General features: G+C 37.5%; 1 protein-coding gene across 6 annotated transcripts in view; it reads right to left on the reverse strand.

The window, feature by feature from the left end:
• Window positions 1-300: 300 nt before the first annotated feature.
• Window positions 301-20,329, reverse strand: part of LOC140135517 (G protein-coupled receptor kinase 3-like) — a 108,254-nt gene continuing 88,225 nt past the window's right edge. For 3 of the 6 annotated variants that reach the window (XM_072157041.1, XM_072157042.1, XM_072157043.1), the window contains exons 14-21: window positions 19,189-19,289; window positions 18,857-18,923; window positions 17,167-17,262; window positions 8,616-8,769; window positions 7,774-7,931; window positions 5,091-5,111; window positions 1,798-1,911; window positions 301-657 (exon numbers count right to left, since the gene is read on the reverse strand). In XM_072157041.1, the coding sequence (XP_072013142.1) occupies window positions 484-657; window positions 1,798-1,911; window positions 5,091-5,111; window positions 7,774-7,931; window positions 8,616-8,769; window positions 17,167-17,262; window positions 18,857-18,923; window positions 19,189-19,289 (885 nt within the window). In that variant the 3' untranslated portion in view covers window positions 301-483. The remainder of the gene's footprint in view (window positions 658-1,797; window positions 1,912-5,090; window positions 5,112-7,773; window positions 7,932-8,615; window positions 8,770-17,166; window positions 17,263-18,856; window positions 18,924-19,188; window positions 19,290-20,329) is intronic. The other 3 variants (XM_072157045.1, XM_072157046.1, XM_072157044.1) reach the window with 2 other exon arrangements.

A 20,329-nucleotide genomic window follows, 5' to 3' on the forward strand; every position in this document is an offset into this window, starting at 1 on the left:
AACATCATTTAAACGTCCAATATCGGGAGATTGTGTTACTGAACAGGGAATAAAACTGTTAAAATTATGACTACTTATTGGCCATAAATGCAAGAAAATAAAGAAATTGATGAAAATAGCATTAAAAGATGGGGTTTGTTTGGGCCTTTTGCCGTGATATACATTCAAAATGCCAGAAGCGCTAGGTTCATTTTAAATAAGCTTAATTTTGCAAAATTTCTTTTTTTTTTTTTTTTTGCGTATTCCTTTTCTACTCCAATTCAGTGAAGCTGCTGATGATTTAGACATCCACAATTTCTACAAAATCCGCTGGGCAAAATAACTCCACCCAATGCCAATATCAACAAAATCACTTCCATATTTTATATGGAGGTAGGGGTAATAGAGCAAGTAATCAGTGCCTCTCTGCATTACATTGGTAAGATTCGAAAACTAGACAAGGAAAACCCAAAAATGTGTTAATATGCGATTGGTTGGCTAGTGTTAGTGTGCCCCGTTGCTGTTACGTTGTCCTAGCGGGGGATGTGACTTATGTTGCATGATATCTGAAGACGAACCTTTTGTCGCCAGCATTTTGGGTCCTTTCTTCAGCATTTGTTGTGCTATATCAAAGGCATTGGTAATCTCCTTCTTCCATTGTACAAACTCAGGATCACTCTGTGTTTGGAGAGAGAGACAAATGATGTTTATATAGCAATGCTATTATGTTCAATACCGTATTCCCTTTAATTAAAGCCTTTGTATTCACCCATTCCACCACACACCCCCACATGTAATCGCTTCCAAATGTGGACGCTGCTGAGGACTATGCAAACGTGGCCATTTTAACCTCGCAACAGCGGGCGTTATATCTCATATAACGATACAGGTCGCATTTCGCAAAATACATTATACATGCATTTGCAGTCGTTTGCAGACCTCCAGAAACCGAGGACGGTCCCCCATTGCTGAGTGGTCTACGGTTTGAATGTGAAGTGCGAGTTGTGTCCTTGTTTGCTGGCAAACACCTTCGCACCCCTGACATACCTCTGTGAATGGCTTGGGCATTTTGTATTCAGCCCCATACACATACTCCTCCACCCCCTACATGTATTCGCCATCAACCAGGACTCTGTACTGGACTGATAACATGGAAGTGTTTTTTCTAATTTTCTGTGCCAAACAAGGGACATTGACTCCTTTTATACAAATTATACACAATTTTGTTGGATTTTAACCTATCTACCAGGCATTAAAAGTTTCATATCAACAATAGAGGATGCACTAATCCATTTTTAGGCTATTTCAGCTAAACGGTGACAGTCCCCCGTTGCAGTAACATCCACTGTTGGAATGTAAAGTTTCATATTAAAGTCTTGTGTTTGCCCGCAAACGCCTAAGCAGGGGTCGCATTTAAGGAGTTTGCGCATCCAGGGACTCCTTATTTTTTGATTTGCCCATTTTGGACTCCTTAAATCTCAAGTTGAGAGTGACCAAAGGGTCCGATAAAAACTGTATGGACTCCTTAATTTCACAATGCACGGAGGCATAAATCATCAATTAAAAATAAAAAAATAAAAAGATCAGTAAATCTTTTGAATCATCATAGGCCAACAACACTAATAATTTCACTGGAATATTTGGCAAGTTCCGAAGTTTATAATTTCGGACAGATGAACTCCTTAAATTCTCATCGGACCCCTTAAATGTTGGTTGTGCACGTACCAAAGGGTCCAGAAAAATTAAATTGGACCCCTTGATTTTTTGTGCTCGCGGTACCCCTGCGCCTAAGTACCCACACACACACATTTGACCTACCTCTGCCCTGACTATGAATGGCTTGGGTCCTTTGTATTTTAGTTGAATGCATTTGAAGCTTTTCACAGTGACTTCCTCTACTGATAATACCGAGTCCAATGTCAGTACACTTGGCTGAAAATACAAACCAAAACCAACATGTAACATAATACAAAGTTGTCATGACAATTTTGGATACACCTTCCCAAGCTAGCTCTCCTAACATTGCGCTATTCCAGTTGAAATCCATACACCCCCTATAGAAGACATAAGATTAATCATCCACACAGGGGATGCAGATTTTAAATAGAGTTACCCATTTAGGTAATTTCATTTGAAATCTACACTCCCTGCATGGCTGTATGAGAGATTAAGGTCATGTCTTCCATAGGAGTGTATACATGTCAACTGGACTAATATAACCCATTCCCCAAAATATCTAAAATCCACACATCTCCATGGAAATTCCTTAAAATTCCCATCAAATTCCAAAGTTTAGTCATTCAAAAAAGACCAATATTTATCCAAAAACAATGGGGAAAATGTGAAAAGCTTTATATCCAAAAAAAAAAACCCATTTCATTTGTGGTGACATATTGGTACTGATTGAACTGGGTTTCAATATCTTCTACAGTACTCAGCCAGAACACAAACATACATTTTTTGTTGGATTGCAACTGTAATTGAGTTATGTGGACTTCAAATGGAACAAACAAAACTGGTGTAATTTTTCATCCAAGCATCCATTACTGGCCCCTACTAAATTTTTATGACTAAGAAAGTTGCTATTACATAGAAATTCAGCTTCTACACTACAAAGCATATACACTACTCACAAAATTAAAGGATCATATATAATTATTGGCATTGTTCAAAAACAGCATTCACATTGTAAATCAAATAAGTGTAATGTGAGGCCACAAGCACTTGCACTATACCATTTTTCACCCTGATGTGGCAGTGATGTCAGTGCTCATTGGGCGTAGCCTTAGATCGCTGGCGTTTTGCTCAAAGCGTTGGTGTAGACACGCGCACACTAAAATACGCCACCTAGATGAGCGAGCATAACAGCTGCTTCAACGTGTTGATGTCACTGCCACATCAGGGTGAAAAATGGTATAGCGATACTGAATGAACTGAGCAATATTTTGGTTAGCACCATGAAAACATAAAAGGAAGAATGCAAATCAGGATTTTCAGATTCTGATCCTTAAAATCAATTGAGTAGTGTACTTGATATTGTAATTAGTTAACCAGCTTTCCCCGCAAAAGAAGCACCTTCAGTATTTCACTATCCTCTGGAAACCACCTTAATTATTTTGCACAAGCTGGCATCAGTTGAAAAATTATTAATTCTAAATACATTTCATATATTGCATTAACATTATAGAAAGGAAGCCCCTATTTATCCTAATTGTTATTTATCATACCTGTATACTACTTTTAGTTAATATTACCCCAACAATATAGCAGAGATCTGAGGCAATTTTCTACATTATATTAAGCATCTTCATGGACTAGCTTCATATTTGTAAGAAATTTCTAAATAATACAGCTACCAAAGATATAAGACAGGAGAAGTCCAGCTCTGTATTGCCCCATGCATTAAGTCATATCACTTTATCATATTAAATTGTTACAGTTAGGCACCAAAAATAATGTACCTCCATTCTAAGGAACTTTACAGTACTTTAGCGCACCAGTTTTAAATGTGTTCACACGTACAACAAAGTTGTAATACACACCAAACTCAAGTTGCAAGTATGGGCCCATGGTTAAAGAATCTTGGAGTTCACTACTTTAGGCTCTATATAATGATATCTTCATATTAAAATCTACAATCTTTTCATGGGGTACATAAAGAGAGCTGCAAATTCATTTTATGTGGTACTTCATGGTTCCATCCGGGTCCTTTAAACTTCATTTAAGTTAGTTCATTCCAGTTCCAACAATTTTGGGCAAAATCAGTAGATATTTAAAGTAAAAAATGCAAATATTTTTCTCTAACATTGGTTTCTTAAGGGATGGGGTATGAACGTTTGGACAGTATTTATTGTGGGACATTAGAGCACATCAGACATATCGAATTGCAGTCTGAATACGAAGAATGTCCTTCTGATATCAAATAATTTAGATTTTTTGAAATTCGCAATGTAATACAAATTGTATGGCAAATGATTAAAAATTGATATTTTTGATATTTAACAGTACTCGAAGTAAACTTTATAAATCTGATGATTTATATTTAAAGTGTATGTAGGTGGGATGAAAAGCCGACGATCAATTGAAAATTTTGACCTTTTGTATTGAAGATATGGATTTAAACACCAAAAAAAATAGGTCTTTCTGGGAAAAAATCCATATCTTCAACATGAAAGGTCAAAATTTTCAATTGATCGTCGGTTTTTCCTCCCAGCTACATACACTTTAAGAATATATCATTAGATTTATAAAAATTTACTTCGAGAACTGTTATATATCAAAAATGTGAAAAATATCAAATTTTAATAATTTGTCATAAAATTTGTATTATATCGTGAATTTCAAAAATGAAAATTATTTGATATCAGAAAGACATTCTTTGTATTCAGAAAGCAATTCGATATGTCTGATGTGCTCTCATGTCCCACAAAAAATACTGTCAAAACGCTCATTCCAGATCCCTTAAGGACAAAGAGTTACCACATTTTGAGGAAGTGAGTCCAAAATTTCTTGAATGTTACTTTGGAAACCATGAAGTTTACAAAATTGAAAATGGTTAAAAACATCACAAAATAGTCCCTGAATTTCAGAATGGCCCAGTTGGATAGCTCATCAGTGTTTTGATTTTAACTCTGGAATACCAGCAGAAAAACATCAAAAAGTAGCTCAGCCATTGGGTACCCCACAAAATATAGCATGTCTCATCTAAAATTGAAAGCAACACCATACTGGATGTCACAGTGGCAGTTTTGAATTGTGTGTGATAACCTAATTCCTCAGGGCTAAAACACATGCGTGCAAGTGGAGTTTGTCAGTATGCTGGCAACACAGCCGCGTAAATGCACTAACACTGGACATCCAATATGGCGTTACTCTCAATTGGAGACAAGACACACTATAGTCCAGCTGATTTATAAATTTACCCAAAGAGATAAGACTTAAAGAACCCTGCGCACAACACTATGGTAAATCCACCATATTGTATTGTCACTCATGGGGAACAAAATTGGGAGCTACACTATTTTGCCCTCCATGAGTGACACACAGGATGGAGTCTAATCTCCTTAGTTAGCCCTAAAGCATGCTTCTTATAAACCTGATATAAATTGTACCTGAGTCAATAACACTTCATTCTTATACACACCAACCATGTTGATACATACAAATATGCAAAATAAAATATAAAACAATACAAAATCATATTACAACAAGGTTACAAAAATTGATGACAACATGGTTATTTACTGTGAAATTCTATTCTAAGTTTCCAAATCTATAGTGTCTATGATATTGTATGAAAATGATCAACATCAAAGTAAGTCTCTGTAATGAATGATGCATGCATGTCATGTGAACAAGAATATCTTATGAAAAATGTTATGATACTAAGTTCATGCAAATTAGATATTGATGAGTACCCCACTCTGATCATGAACAGTTGTCAAGATGATGATGAAATTTTTTACTTGAACCAACCCCTCCTGACCCCCCTTGAGGAGGAAGATTTTGAACTTCCAACCAAATTCAACAGACCCCTCCCCTTGAGGAGGAAGATTATGAACTTCCAACCAAATTCAACACTTTTAGCCATTCTAACTCCATAAGTATGGAAGATTTTGTAACATTTCCAAACAAAACTTAAATATGGACACCATTTTGTAAAAAAAATTGACAAAATTGACAGTTTTCTTTCAGATAGTTCATCTGTATTGACCATATAGTTCAACAAGAATACTATGGGATAGCTTTCAAACTAAAATGCCGAATTCATTACATTAATTGGCGTTTATATAGTGAAGAACCACAAAATGCAATTTTGATCTATCGTGGCTAAATGTAACTTTTGGGCTTCCACTACCTTTAATTTTTTACATTTGGTGGGCTTGAGTTTTAGAGTGGCAACATTGGTATGGCCATTCCAGTTGAAATCTATAATACACCCCCTATGGAAATCAAGACCTTAACCTCCCACATAAGGGGTGTAAATTTCAAAAGAAGTCTCTAACTGCTATTTACACTCCATGTGTAGAAGATTAAGGTCATGTCTTCTACAGGAGGTGTATGGATTTCAACTGGAATAGCCCAAATGTAGCCCTTATATTGCTAACATATGACTATGAACCAATGAAGATGAAGTACAAAATGTAAGTAAAATGCAAAAACATGCTAGTTTCATTCTTTGGGTTGATGGCAAACCAAAGTCACTTTTCTCAATTTTTTAACTAATCCCTACATCAAAATATCCAACAAAAATAGTGCTTCTGAATTGTAAGTTAAAAGAAAGTGGAAAGTTTGGTGCAGAATCAGTTTGTTTTTCACTTTTTTTTAGGTTAAAATAAGTGAAACAGAGTATGAGTAAAAATGGGGGAAATCATTACAATCATTCAATATTAATGTGCCAATCATCACACGAACAGACCTGCAATCAAATTCCAACACATTTTTCACATGAAATTAAACATATTCAAAATATGTGGATATAGGCCAGACACACAAACTAAGCCAATATCAAAATATTGGAGTGTGAAAAAAAATATTAATCCAAAATTTCCACTTTCTTGATCTTATCCAAAATTATAAAATGGTTTTGTTCAAATTGGTTCACGAGATGTCGCATTATCATTGTTTTTGTAATATCTTCGAGTTATTAGAAGCACAAGCATTTAAATTACAGAAATCTTGACAAACTCCGATGGCATCGGTAACTTTGGTTTTTAAAGTGGATCTACATATCGTACTAGAAACTGTTCTTTTACTGGAGAATGAGACCAATGACATTGCTCATACCACTTGAATATTTGATAGTTTATTTTTATCCATTTCGTAAATTACACTACAGAATTTGAAATAAAGTCTCATTTTCCAATGAAGCCAGGTGAGTCAATGGTTTTATCAAATTCTCAGCATGTCACAACTGACCTTTTTGGTAAATGCCATAATTCTTTGCGATTAGACCCGAGATGTCGTCATTTGACATCACACGGACTTGCAATGCACAGTAATGGTATTGGATAAACGATGTGCACATCAAAGTGATGTCAAATGACGACATCTCAGGTCTAACTGCAAGAAATTATGGGATTTACCAAAAAGGTCAATTGAGCCAAGAGAAGTGCCCTACAAAGTAATGCCCATGTCATACTAGCAAACACAACATGGAATTAAAATATCGCTAGGGATCAATCACTACCAGTGCAAGCAATGAAGCATCAAAGTTGCCTACCAGTCAACTGGTTAGGATTTGATGCTAGGGCATGCTAATGACTACTGATTGCCATATTAGCATCACATGTCACAAAAAATAAAACGCTGCGCTTCTTGCGATTGCTAAGTATGATATAGGCATAAGGTTGCAGGTTACTCAATATTGCATTTTTGTCAAGTTTGTTCGGCTTATAATTGCCAAAAATTATTTGGTCTTCGTTATTGGGCGAGGCAAGTATAAAACTTACACTCGGGTAGTCTCATATTTTCGCCAATTATAAGCTGAACAACCTTTAGTTCAGGAGAACTCCTGGCTACTGATGTATGGATCACAATGCAAACGTTAATTTGCTTCTCGAATCAAATGCTGCAGTTGAACCAACTGCAGCAATTTTTTAGTTTTCTGCAGAATTTTCAATTCACAGTCCACATCAATTGTAACAGCACTTTATTGGACAGAAACTGTTACAAAAACTTGTTTACTAAATCCAATTGACCCATGTGCTTCATGTCTAACAGTGCCTAGTATATAGTATCATGAGCTAAATCTACAAGAACAAGGAATACCAGGGATTACCTGTGCACACTTACCGAACATCCACTTACCGAGGTTATCCCTTTCTCCCCATCTTGCCATTCCAGCCTATTTGGAAAGAGGTAAAAGTATCGCTTCTGCCACGATGTCAAGAATGGTCCTCCCAGTTTGCACAGGTGACCGTGCATTATGCAATCGCTACCAAGAACATATTCTGAGACAGAAATAAATAACATTAGAGAAATGATGAATGCAAGTTTCAAGGACACAAAGCTAAATAACCCCATATGTGTCACGATCTGGTCCATGGGGGCCAAAGGAGGCATTTTTAAAAATTGAGTTACTGTAATTATTACATCATACATACAATAGGCTTTCATTTACTGAAAACACCAAAGGTCTAGTATACTTGGATCTAAAGTTATGAAGTTTTTTAATGTATATTTGGTTATGTATGTTATTGTTTTTTACTCCATATTTTTACCTTTATCTCAGTTTCAAATGTCCCGCCTTTGGCCCCATGGACCAGGTTGTGTCACATATTCTATTATATTAGACTACATGACCGTGCTGTGAAAATCCCAAGTTACAACTTAAGCTGCCATAGAAGATCAATTTGTTCCATACTCTGCTAGCACTTGGAATGCTCTACCAGTACATTATATATAGTTTTTATAAGGATTTCGCATCGCACACTAGATGCATTTGAGAGATGCACTTGATTAAATAAGACGCAGAATTGTTTTTGCTTGTTTCCGCACACCATCGGCAAGACCCGAACCCCCCCAGCTAATGGTGCTACTGTACGTGGTGGTATAGGGAGTCTGGGTTCTCTAGGGTAGGGTGGGTCGGGCCCAATGGTTGGGCGAGTTATGCCAATATTCAACCGTCTACTCACTCTCTTCATCTAGTTTCTTAGCTCTCTTTTTGGCTTCATTTCCGTCTGCGGTTTGGTTGATAGCATCAAAGACTGTCTCAGCTATTTCTTGCTGCCAGCGCTCTGAGATGGTCAGGGGGAAATCCTTGTAGATTTCTTGGTCTGAATCTTGTAGCTGAAAATATTAACAATTCATGTCAGGTTAGTATTATAGTACAGGCCTTTCAGAATTTTCACTTGCCTATTTCCACCGTATACAAAATACATGCATGGACCTATTTATCAAAGGTTTCTGCTTCTTCATATTATTAGCAATAACAAAAGCAATTTCAGTGAGATGAGGCTAAATAATATAAATAAATATATATAAATATGGCATTGTTGTAGGCAAGCTAAGTTAAATACACCTCTCCAAAAGCATGTGGCTGTTAAAAAAGACCCGTAAACATGCTATCTTGTGCAAAATCCCATTGTATTCCCTGACATGCCGAAAGTGTCATTTCGGTAAAATTTTGCATTTTTCAAGAGCTGTGAAGTAAAAAAACTATTGTGGGATAGTGAAAGTGTGACGTATTAGAATAAGTAAAAAAAACACTTACAGAGTGTCCCTTGGCCAGATATAATATAAAAAACATGTAAAAAAACACAATATCGGCCATTTTCAGTGAAAATGGGGTAAAAAGCAAATTTTGTGTAAATCTTTAAAATGCTTTTTTATCGCAACGGCTTCACGATTCAAACAGTTCTTAAAAGAGTTTTAGAAGACAAAAAATTATACCTAAAATCTAAGCCAAATTAGCATTTTGAAATTTTCATATAACTCGATCCCCATATTCATAGAATACGGATAAATACATTTCCAGATATCACATTTTCTAGGATATTTCATTGTCCTTGACCTTGCAAACATTATCAGCCCATCTGCAATGCTGCATCTCAATGAATTAAAACAACGTCACCACACACTACTGCACATGTTCAAAGATATGCACATGCTCAGTGATGTTGTGTGACATAGATTCAATCAGAAATATATTGCAAAGGATTGTACTGAATACCAAATGGGCTACTAAATCATTGATACCATCTTATTATAATCCCTTATCGTGTCATGGTATCACAATCCCTTATCCCAGGATCACATTCAACATTTTCTGGGTACCTCCACATATTTTCTGCTGAGTATAAAGGATACACAGTCATTTTAATTTTAACATCCACAACCTAAGACCAGCTTACGAAAATTTTGACAAAATATGCATGATGTGATTAAAAAACAATGATCCTGCTATTGCTGAAATCAACTCAAAACTGTTTTCTTCAATCAGTTAGATAGAATATTCTCAAATAAATAAGCTGCTTCGTACACAGGCAATTCATTTTTTGATGTGGTTCATCTTTCTCATCGAATTGTACTTGTGAAACTGATTTCCATTTTTAGGATATATGAAAACTGAATTTATCCATTTTGCAGGCAAAATGACTATATCTGAGTTGATGTTACATGTTTACATTCATAACACCCTGTTGTTTCATGCCTGGTACAATAATACAGGAGTATCTATGACAGACCACATGAGATCTTTTCAAAACCCAACTTGAAAAAAAATGTGTTGTTTAATTTAGTGACATTGTGTAGCTTGTAGCGCTACGCAAGTTTGATAACAATTTTGGTATTATTTGCTTAGAAACCAAAGTTAATGCAAAAAAAATCAACTTTGTCCATGGATGTTAATTATAACATATTTTGCCTGACAGTTGTTGTTTGTTATCTCATACAAATAGATATGTATCAAATGTAAACACATGTCAACTTACCAATATTTTATAAAGTTAACATCATGTTCATGATTTTGTTATATGAAGAGCTTATTTCCAAACTGTTAAGTCCACAACCATATGTTTCTCATTTACTTGTGTGATACAATCACAATTACTTTGACAAGTTTGACATTAGCAACAACGAGTACCATCGACAAGTCATTATTTACCACAACAATGCTGCAAAACAATATGCAGACTAATTGTACTCATTTAGGAACCACAGGCCTCACACAGTATTAGTGTAGTCACCAGAGGGGGTTCCCATGCACCGAGTGCTTTTTTTTTCTAACTTACATTTTTGTAATCCTGAAGGTGTCTAGTAAATGAATTTTGATGTTCCCAAAATTAAATATTGTCCCATAGGGTTTATTTGGCTGCCATCTTGGATTCCGACAAAATTCAATTAAATTGACATAACTTTTGAACTAGACATCATAGGAAGACAAATGACCCCATTTTTCGGGATAATGTGGACATGAGCAATCAATTAAAAGGTTTATTTTCATGATTTAAACATGTTGGATATATTAAAATGCAAAATATTATGTCCCATGCCGTTCATTTGGCGGCCATCTTGGATTCTGACAAAATTCAATTAAATTGACATAACTTTTGAACTAGACATCATAGGAGACAAATGACCCCATTTTTTCGGGATAATGTGGACATGAGCAATCAATTAAAAGGTTTATTTTCATGATTTAAACATGTTGGATATATTAAAATGCAAAATATTATGTCCCATGCCGTTCATTTGGCGGCCATCTTGGATTCTGACAAAATTCAATGAAATTGACATAACTTTTGAACTAGACATCATAGGAAGACAAATGACCCCATTTTTCGGGATAATGTGGACATGAGCAATCAATTAAAAGGGTTATTTTCATGATTTAAACATGTTGGATACATTAAACTGCAAAATATTACTAAAAATAGTATCTTCAAGGCATACTCGTCTGTATAGGAGCTCTTTTTGGTACATTGAGAAGGATATTTTGATGTTATTGATTTATTTACTATTTTCTCTTCTAGGTGCATGACTTAACTTATTATTAGCTAGAACTGGTGTTAGTGAACTAAAAATCGTAGCATAGTAATAGTGAAGTGGTGGATAATCATGCCAAAACGCATAAGGGTGATAAAGGTACCGAGTCAGACTCACTGCAGAAGCGTCCACCTGTAAATTGTATTTTTACATGTGAGTGGTATTGAGCATCTAGATTATCGCCGCTCAGTAAAGTAAGGGACTCCGCCACTGACAAGCTGGCTCAGCTACATGACATTTGCGACAAAAGACACATTGAACCTCTTGATTCACCCTATCGCATGGATGATGTCTGTAATCACATTCCGGAGAGTCTTGCTGGTGCAGATTTATATAGAAACAATTGGATATCATTGAGGCTGCTACCAAAACTTTACTGAAAATCAATATCGTTTGGAATGTAGTGCAGGAACTAATGAATCTTCAACATCACAATCCTCTCGTAACCGTAAATTACAATTATCAACTGTCATGCGACTGTTCCCTCCAGAATGTATCTTTTTAGAGTTTAGTTTTTTTAGAAATTAAAGTGTCTGGAAAGACTGAGAGACGCATCAAATTCCCAGTATTCAAGGACAAATACGGAGCATTTAAGGAGCCTACTTGGAAACAGATTGAGCCTCGGGCACTAGAACTAGGACTACATCGTCTACATAGCATGGTGCTAGGTGAGGACCTCTTTACAAGAGAGGCGAATGAGAAGCTGAAGGTCCTACTTGAGAACCACATTATCCATGACTCGATCGCCTATGCCAAATTTCATCTAGGTGACAAAGGGTATATCACCAACAACCTGGTCTACAGCGGCAGCATCTCTGTCGCAGACGCGGTGATTGGAACCTACCAAAGCACATACTGCTCTGCACTATCATCCGGCACCTCTACAGAAGCAAACAACTCGCCACTATTCTCAGCGGGATTCTCAGTAAGCTGGATATAACTGTGACACTGAGACATAACTTCGCCTTGGAACTTGAGACAGTGCTGGCCAAGGATCTTGATGAGGTTTCCACATCCCTTACTCCGCAGATCATTACCGGCGAGGGAAAGGATGTGTTTCATCTCGAATGGGACAATCTAAACAAAACAATGACAAATATTCATGGGCCAAACGTGGTGAACAGCACTGGTGAGATAATGATACAAGATGTGAAACCCGGGTTTGATACCATTACTAACCAGGATCGGACTCTATACCCGAGACCATGGCTTCTGTTCATATCTGTAGTCAAGTCGGGCCCAAATTTCCTGAGGGAACCGTGTTCACTCCGCCCATGATAAAAAGCGAAATGTACTCAACATGCATCTCAAAGAATATCGTGTCTGGTCATTTACACGGGAAGCAGTAGGGAGAAGCAGCCTGTCCCAGGGTTTGGTGGCTTCCTCTCAGCTACCGGTGTGAAACCCCAAAGAAAGTCAACTATCGACTATTTCACCTATATCCATCACCCCTTCACCATCCAAGTGGGTCAGGAGTATGTCCTTGTCTTCATATGTGACATACTTCACAATAGGGTGCATCAAACGCCCCTCATGTCAATGTTATTTTTTGCTCATATGATTAAAGTGTGTCACTTGTCAAGTTAAATAAGTGGTCCAAATTTAAATTCAAGCGGAGGTCGGAAATGGGTCCACCATAGCTCAAAGTTTGAGCGTTATTTGCATGTATAACATATAATTACACATGAGGCAGCTATTTAGTTTTCGGTACTTTATGACATATGCACAATAAAGGCTGCCTCATTGATTTGTGCACTAAGTAGCCAAAATGTATCATCTCAATGATCTCATACTTACAAATCATAATAATCATGCTAGGATGATGTCACAGGTTATAGATATGCCTTCAAAATGAATAGCTGCCCCATGTATTCAAATACATAATAAAGCATACATATCTCTTATAGTCTTATTTGGTGTTAATTCACTTTACGGTTGCCATCAGAAAGGAGTCAATAGATAACCAGTTAAATACAATGATGCTTCTGCTTGAGCAGTGAACAATTAAAAAGCCATTATTTATATTACCATTGCTCAAGATACTGCCCATGAAGTGAAAATTACTAGTTTCGTCTTAATCACGGCTATCGCTATACAGTTTACGCTTCTGCAAATTTGGTGTCTTCTTCCGATCTTGCTCCACCACCTGCAGAACATTCTGATAATGTTTCTCACTGTGGGCTGTAGCCAGGAAATCGGCACTCAGTTTCACACCACGTTCCGCTGCGTCATTAACCACATTGATGGCTTTAACATTGTTTAAGGAGGATAGATCGCTGGGGATTCTGGCCATGTGTCTCGTCATCTGTTAAGAACGCCTCATTAATCTGCAAGATGTTCATAGTAACCCAAGAGGCTCTGCCGGCAAAGTCAGCTAAAGCTGTTGTTTGTGTGATGTTCTCATCAGAGAACTTAGGCTTACCAAAGCCTGAACCATACCAATTAGTTGGTGTGACCATCACTTCATCGGGTTTAACTGCGAGAAGCCTACTAGCAAGAGCTTGTTTCTCCTGTGGTGGCACCTTATCACTGAAGAGAGCCAGTGGGATCATTTCTTGGGAGATGTACCACAGATGTCGTTTCATGGCTTTTAGGGCACTTGCAGCAACATCAGCATTGACATCAGAATACTTAAGCAGACTCTTGTATAAGCAGAGATCGTTCCAGGGAACACCAAATTTGCGGAAGCGTAAACTGTATAGCGATAGCCGTGATTAAGACTAAGCTAGTAACTTTCACTTCATGGGCAGTATCTTGAGCAATGGTAATATAAATAATATAATGGCTTTTTAATTGTTCACTGCTCAAGCAGAAGCATCATTGTATTTAACTGGTTATCTATTGACTCCTTTCTGATGGCAACCGTAAAGTGAATTAACACAAAATAAGACTATAAGAGATATGTATGCTTTATTATGTATTTGAATACATGGGGCAGCTATTCATTTTGAAGGCATATCTATAACCTGTGACATCATCCTAGCATGATTATTATGATTTGTAAGTATGAGATCATTGAGATGATACATTTTGGCTACTTAGTGCACAAATCAATGAGGCAGCCTTTATTGTGCATGTCATAAAGTACCGAAAACTAAATAGCTGCCTCATGTGTAATTATATGTTATACATGCAAATAACGTTCAAACTTAGTGAGCTCGCGGTGGACCCATTTCCCGACCTCCGTTTGAATTTAAATTTGGACCACTTATTTAACTTGACAAGTGGCACACTTTAATCATATGAGCAAAAAATAACATTGACATGAGGGGCGTTTGATGCACCCTACTTCACAAGCAGGGTAAAAGTGGAGGGGTCCTGTAAAGCGAGGTCGAGGGTCTCACGAGGAGTACATGTCTGTACAAGATTCAGCAAGGTCTTGGGGTTGGTGACCTCTCCTCCTCAATGAATCGCTCAATTAACAAGCGCTTCACCGGCTTCACCGACTGTTTAGAGGCAGAACAGTGCTTTTGCATATGCCTTCCCTGTCAATACACTACGTAGGCAGCCATTGGTAATGAGATCAGCCACCAAACCCTGGGACAGGTTGCTTCTCTCAATAGCTTCCACAGATGTGAACAGGGAGCGCGTAGAGAGGGAGAGTTCGATCCTGGTTAGTGGTATCAAACCTGGGTTTCACATCTTGTATACTTATCACACCAGTGCTGTTCACAACATTCTAGCCATGGATATTCATCATTGTTTTGTTTAGATTGTCACATACAAGATGAAACATGTCGTTTCCCTTGCTGGTAATGATCTGCGGAGTATTATGTGGAAACCTTATCAAGAGCCTTGGCCATCACTGTCTCTAGTTCCTAAGGCGAAGTTGCATGTCTCACAGTGACCCAGCTTACTGAAGATATAGTGGTGAGTTTTTTGCTTCCATAGAGGTGCCCGATACTAGTGCAGCATGTGCTTTGGTAGTTTGGTAGAAGAAACAGGGTCACATCCTTATACTTATCTTTGAACCCCAGCTTATATGAATAAGTCACCGCGTCTGCGACAGAGATGATGGCGCCGTAGACCAGGTTGTAGGTGATATAGCCTTTGTCACCCGGATTAAACTTGGCAAAGGTGATCGAGTCATGAATATCATGGTTCTCAAGTCGGACCTTCAGCTTGTCACTTCTGTACTCTGGATTGGGGAAGCCACTTCTTTCAAACTCTTGTATGATTGTACAGAAGACTCAGCGATGTAAGTAACATAACCTCCTTCTGCCCAGTAACTCGGTCTTGAATGAAATCAAGGACAACAGTGAATGCCAGCAGATGTGCAACAGCTTTACGATCCTGCTCTGTTTCAATCGTCGCTTTCGCTTCATCACGCAGGTAAGTTGTGTACTTCGTGTTGAAAGAATCGCGACAGGAATAGTGGAAATTCGCCTCTCTTGCAAACCGTGCACCATGCTATGTAGACGAAGTAGTCCTAGTTCTTGTGCCCGAGGCTCAATCTGTTTCCAATTAGGCTCCTTAAATGCTCCGTCTTTGTTCTTGAATGCTGGGAATTTGACGCATCTCTCAGTCTTTCCAGACACTTTCATTTCCAGTCTTTCACAAAAGATACATTCTGGAGGGAACAGTCGCATGACGGTTGATAATTGTAATTTACAGTTACGAGAGGATTGTGATGTTGACGATTCATTAGTTTCAAACGATATTGATTTTCAGTAAAGTTTTGGTAGCAGCCTCGATGATATCCAATTGTTTCTATATAAATCTGCACCAGCAAGACTCTCCGGAAATATGTGATTACGGTACCTTTATCACCCTTGCGTTTTGGCATGATTATCCACCACTTCACTATTACTATGCTACGATTTTTAAATATTTTGCATTTTAATGTATCCAACATGAAAATAACCCTTTTTATTGATTGCTCATGTCCACATTATCCCGAAAAATGGGGTCATTTGTCTTCCTATGATGTCTAGTTCAAAAGTTATGTCAATTTCATTGAATTTTGTTGGAATCCAAGATGGCCGCCAAATGAACCCCATGGGACAATATTTAATTTTGGGAACATCAAAATTCATTTACTAGACACCTTCAGGATTACCAAAATGTAAGTTAGAAAAAAAAAGCACTCGGTGCATAGGAACCCCCTCTGGTGACTACACTATATCCACTGTTTGCTTTGTAATGGACTGGTGCATCCAACTGAAATTACTATAGCATCACAACCCAATGTAATATCGCACAGTCAGGGATGCAAGCAGCCTTGAAGGAAAAAGCCTGAAAAGTGTGTGAATCGGGCTCCAAAACAGGCTGGAAATTGCAGGAATTTGGACTTCATAAAAGCAGGAATTCCTGCAAAAGCAGGAACACTTGCATCCCTGAAACATGTGTTTGTGGACTTAACATGGATTGGAACCAAGCTCTTCATATATTATAAATGATTTCATTTGAACAAAACCAAAATGTAACTCACGATTGACGGTTTCGCCTATCATGGTCGATAGGCATCATCAGAATGATGCTTGTTGATCCTTACTTCGGTTGGGCGAATCCCGGCCGGCGAGGTGTTTTATCAGCCAGGAGAGGATCATACACGTGACTAAGCATCATTCTGATGATGCCTATCGACCATGATAGGCGAAACCGTCAATCGTGAGTTACATTTTGGTTTTGTTCAAATGAAATCATTTATAATGTTTACCAACAAACCTGATGAATCTATTTTCTTCATATATTGCTTACCTTGATTCCTTTGACATCTTCTTCATCAAAGGAGCCAATATCGAATGCATCTGCTGCATTCACTTCACCTCGTGGTGGAACCAAAGGTGGCGAGTACTAAACAAATCAAACAAAGTAAGAAAATAACACAAATTATTTAACAGTTGTTGTTTTTCCTCTTATTTTATTGGTTCTTGCTTGTGTTATAATATGAGAAAATGGAGTACAACTTGGTGTGTATAGAGTGTATGCAATAAACCAAACAGAATGGTAGAACAAATGAAATGGCAGCAATGCTGGGGGACAGTTCTAAGGTGACAGAGGGACAGGTCTCTAGTTTATTCCACAACCATTCATACCGAACACCTGTTTTATTTTGTTATCATGCGAATTGCCCCGTGGTACCTTATGGTGGCTAGAAATGAGGATGACTCTGTCATGAGTGACGTTGTATTGTATACCCTCTATTGAACTGCATGGTTGCATACCGTAAAACCTTGTATACAAGCATATATGTGATGCGATCAAGCAAAATGAGTCTGATGTCGATCAAAATCAAAATTCAGTTTTCAATCTCATTATATGAGCCATTCTCAGAGCTTTACTTTGCTGAAAACTCCATCATAATTAGACTTATGGTTCCAGAGATATGGCCATTTTAGTGTCGCTCAGAACATTAAAATACAAAGGAAGTTTAATACTATTATTGATTATATCTCAATATCAATATTCCCGACATCCGACTCATTTTGCTTGATCGCATCACATATAGCGGTTTTATATGAAAGCTCAATTAATATGAAACAAGTGTGAATATGCCAATACAATAGATTGGTCTTACAATAGTACTTGTTTGTAATTTATTTGCCCAAACTCCATAATGGTGCCTGGATTAATTTAGCTTTCATCAGACGCCCTCTATACTTATATGGTATATTGTTTGCATTGCGTGTAACATGGTATGTGTGCAGCTATCGCTTGCATTGGGCACAGAGCGATGTTTTTTCATCAACATGTGAAGGACTTAATGGCTTGGCCAATTTCGGGAGTGACTTGTTGAACTTAATCAAAATGGCTAGAAAGTTAATTACATACAAACATGATTTTATGAGTGATCTGTATAAAGGTAGTCATTGTGACGTCAACGCCGCCATCTTATAAATAAATACAATCTTGTGGGTATGGAGTGCCTTGTTGCTAAGATCACTGCATTGACGCTTGACTGAAGAGATGCGTCATGCGCTGCGACTTTCGTGTAATCGGGGGCATAATGTTTAACGCATGACATGCAGAACGGTAGTACCCACAAGATGGCGGAGCTCGTGGAAAAGCTGCCGGCCTCTATTGTTTTGAGACACAGCCGTGTCTCTATTGTCTGAGAGAATACACATAAAAATAATAGCACACAAAAAAAACATTATTTTTGTGTGGAACAACTTGGCATGACAACTTGTTGTTCCATTTAAAATAATGCTATCAAAGTCCACATCAAACACCAGTGACAAGATATGTTGGTCTCATTTGCCAGGTGGGAAGGATACTCACATATTCCTAAAATTTCCACTGAATACAGAGTTTTTAAGCCTGCAAAGTATCCTCTGCAGTTTTGGAATATTATGCTTAAACCTAGCTGTTCTTTTAATTATTTGCCTTTTCAACCCATAGTATTTTTCTCTGCATAAAAAAATACTAAAAACACGATAGTACATACCTTCTGATAGTAGACTTTATTCCAGTCTATTCCATTGAAGAAAGGATGCTCTTTAAGTTCTTGTGCACTGTGGAAACAAAAATAACAGTGTTGTTAAGACCTTTAAACAAGTTCATGAGGAATGTTGATTTTACCTCTAAATTTTGTTCATTTTGAACAATTCCTACAAAAAAACGAAGATGATTAACTCATCACGTTTTAGTGATGTGTCACCACTACACTAATAGCTTCATCAGACTGGCAACTCATCACATCTGACTGTTTCCTTTTATGGTACGGTACCTCTTGTTTTGCAATGCAATTTTGAGGTTGCACAATGACACACAACTTACCCTCTTCCCTCACACCCTAATCTTTCCGACACCTCCCTTTTTAGCAAGCCTTGTAAGATTGACTTCATCTCTTCTGTCATATTTTCTGGAAACTCCACATCCTGTAACAAATCGGCAACACAAAATAATTTAACAAAATACATTTTAGTCTTGGTCCCAGCTGATTTGTGCTCCTTCATCAATACACAAATCTGATGACAGCCTTGAAATGATGATAGCTGATTGGTTGATGAATTTTAATGAACTTCCAACGCTGCAGATAGTAAAATGTTTTAATTGGCTGAATGGAATCACATGACTGTAGAACCAGGAAGTGTCTTTCAAAAATGAACCGGCCAGATGTGGGCTTCTCTGGAAAACTACGGCCAACTTGAAAACTGCACAGGCAAAGTGTACACAGTGTGTTTGTGTTTCTTCTTAACCTATGGTGGTGGCTTTCATTGTGTGAATCTGCGTACCGTATTTCGTCAAATAGTCGCCCCACTCAAATAAACGCCCCCACCACTTTTTTCAACCAAGATGTTTCAAAATGCCAATATTTCCATGCTATCTTGTGTAGTAAGCTTACCAAGTTGCCCACATGGTCGATAATAGCGTTAATAATTGGCGAAAATCTGAATTGGAAACCCGGAAGTGAACCAGAAGTCAGTGTTTCTAGTTCATAGTTCGTCATTTAAGCGTGAGTTTTAAGTTTACCTAACGGGAATTATCGTTCTAAAATTGACCTTGAATAAACGCCCCCTTGGGAAAATGTTGACGAAATACGGTAGTTATTTTTTGTTTCAACTCTACGAAGCTTGCTTTGGTACTTACTCGTTCAAGAGGAGGAATTTACATTCAACTACTACTAATAGTGACAATAGGACTATCACCTAAGTCGTGTGGTACATGAGGAATGTATGTACTGTTGATCTAGTTTTAAATGTCAATCTACACTAAGCCAAAAAAGAAACTTATAATTTTTCACAAGGTCATATCTTAAAATCCTCTCCATAAAAATGAACAAAAATTGCACACAGGATTACTTCAATACTCTACTCTAAACACTGGTCAGTAACCAAACAGTTGCCCAACTGACACAACAGCAAAATGCACTGACATGCAACACCTTCCTGGACCACATTCACAGCGCAACAGATTT

The sequence above is a fragment of the Amphiura filiformis genome, chromosome 16, assembly GCF_039555335.1.
Source record: "Amphiura filiformis chromosome 16, Afil_fr2py, whole genome shotgun sequence".
NCBI lineage: Eukaryota > Metazoa > Echinodermata > Ophiuroidea > Amphilepidida > Amphiuridae > Amphiura > Amphiura filiformis.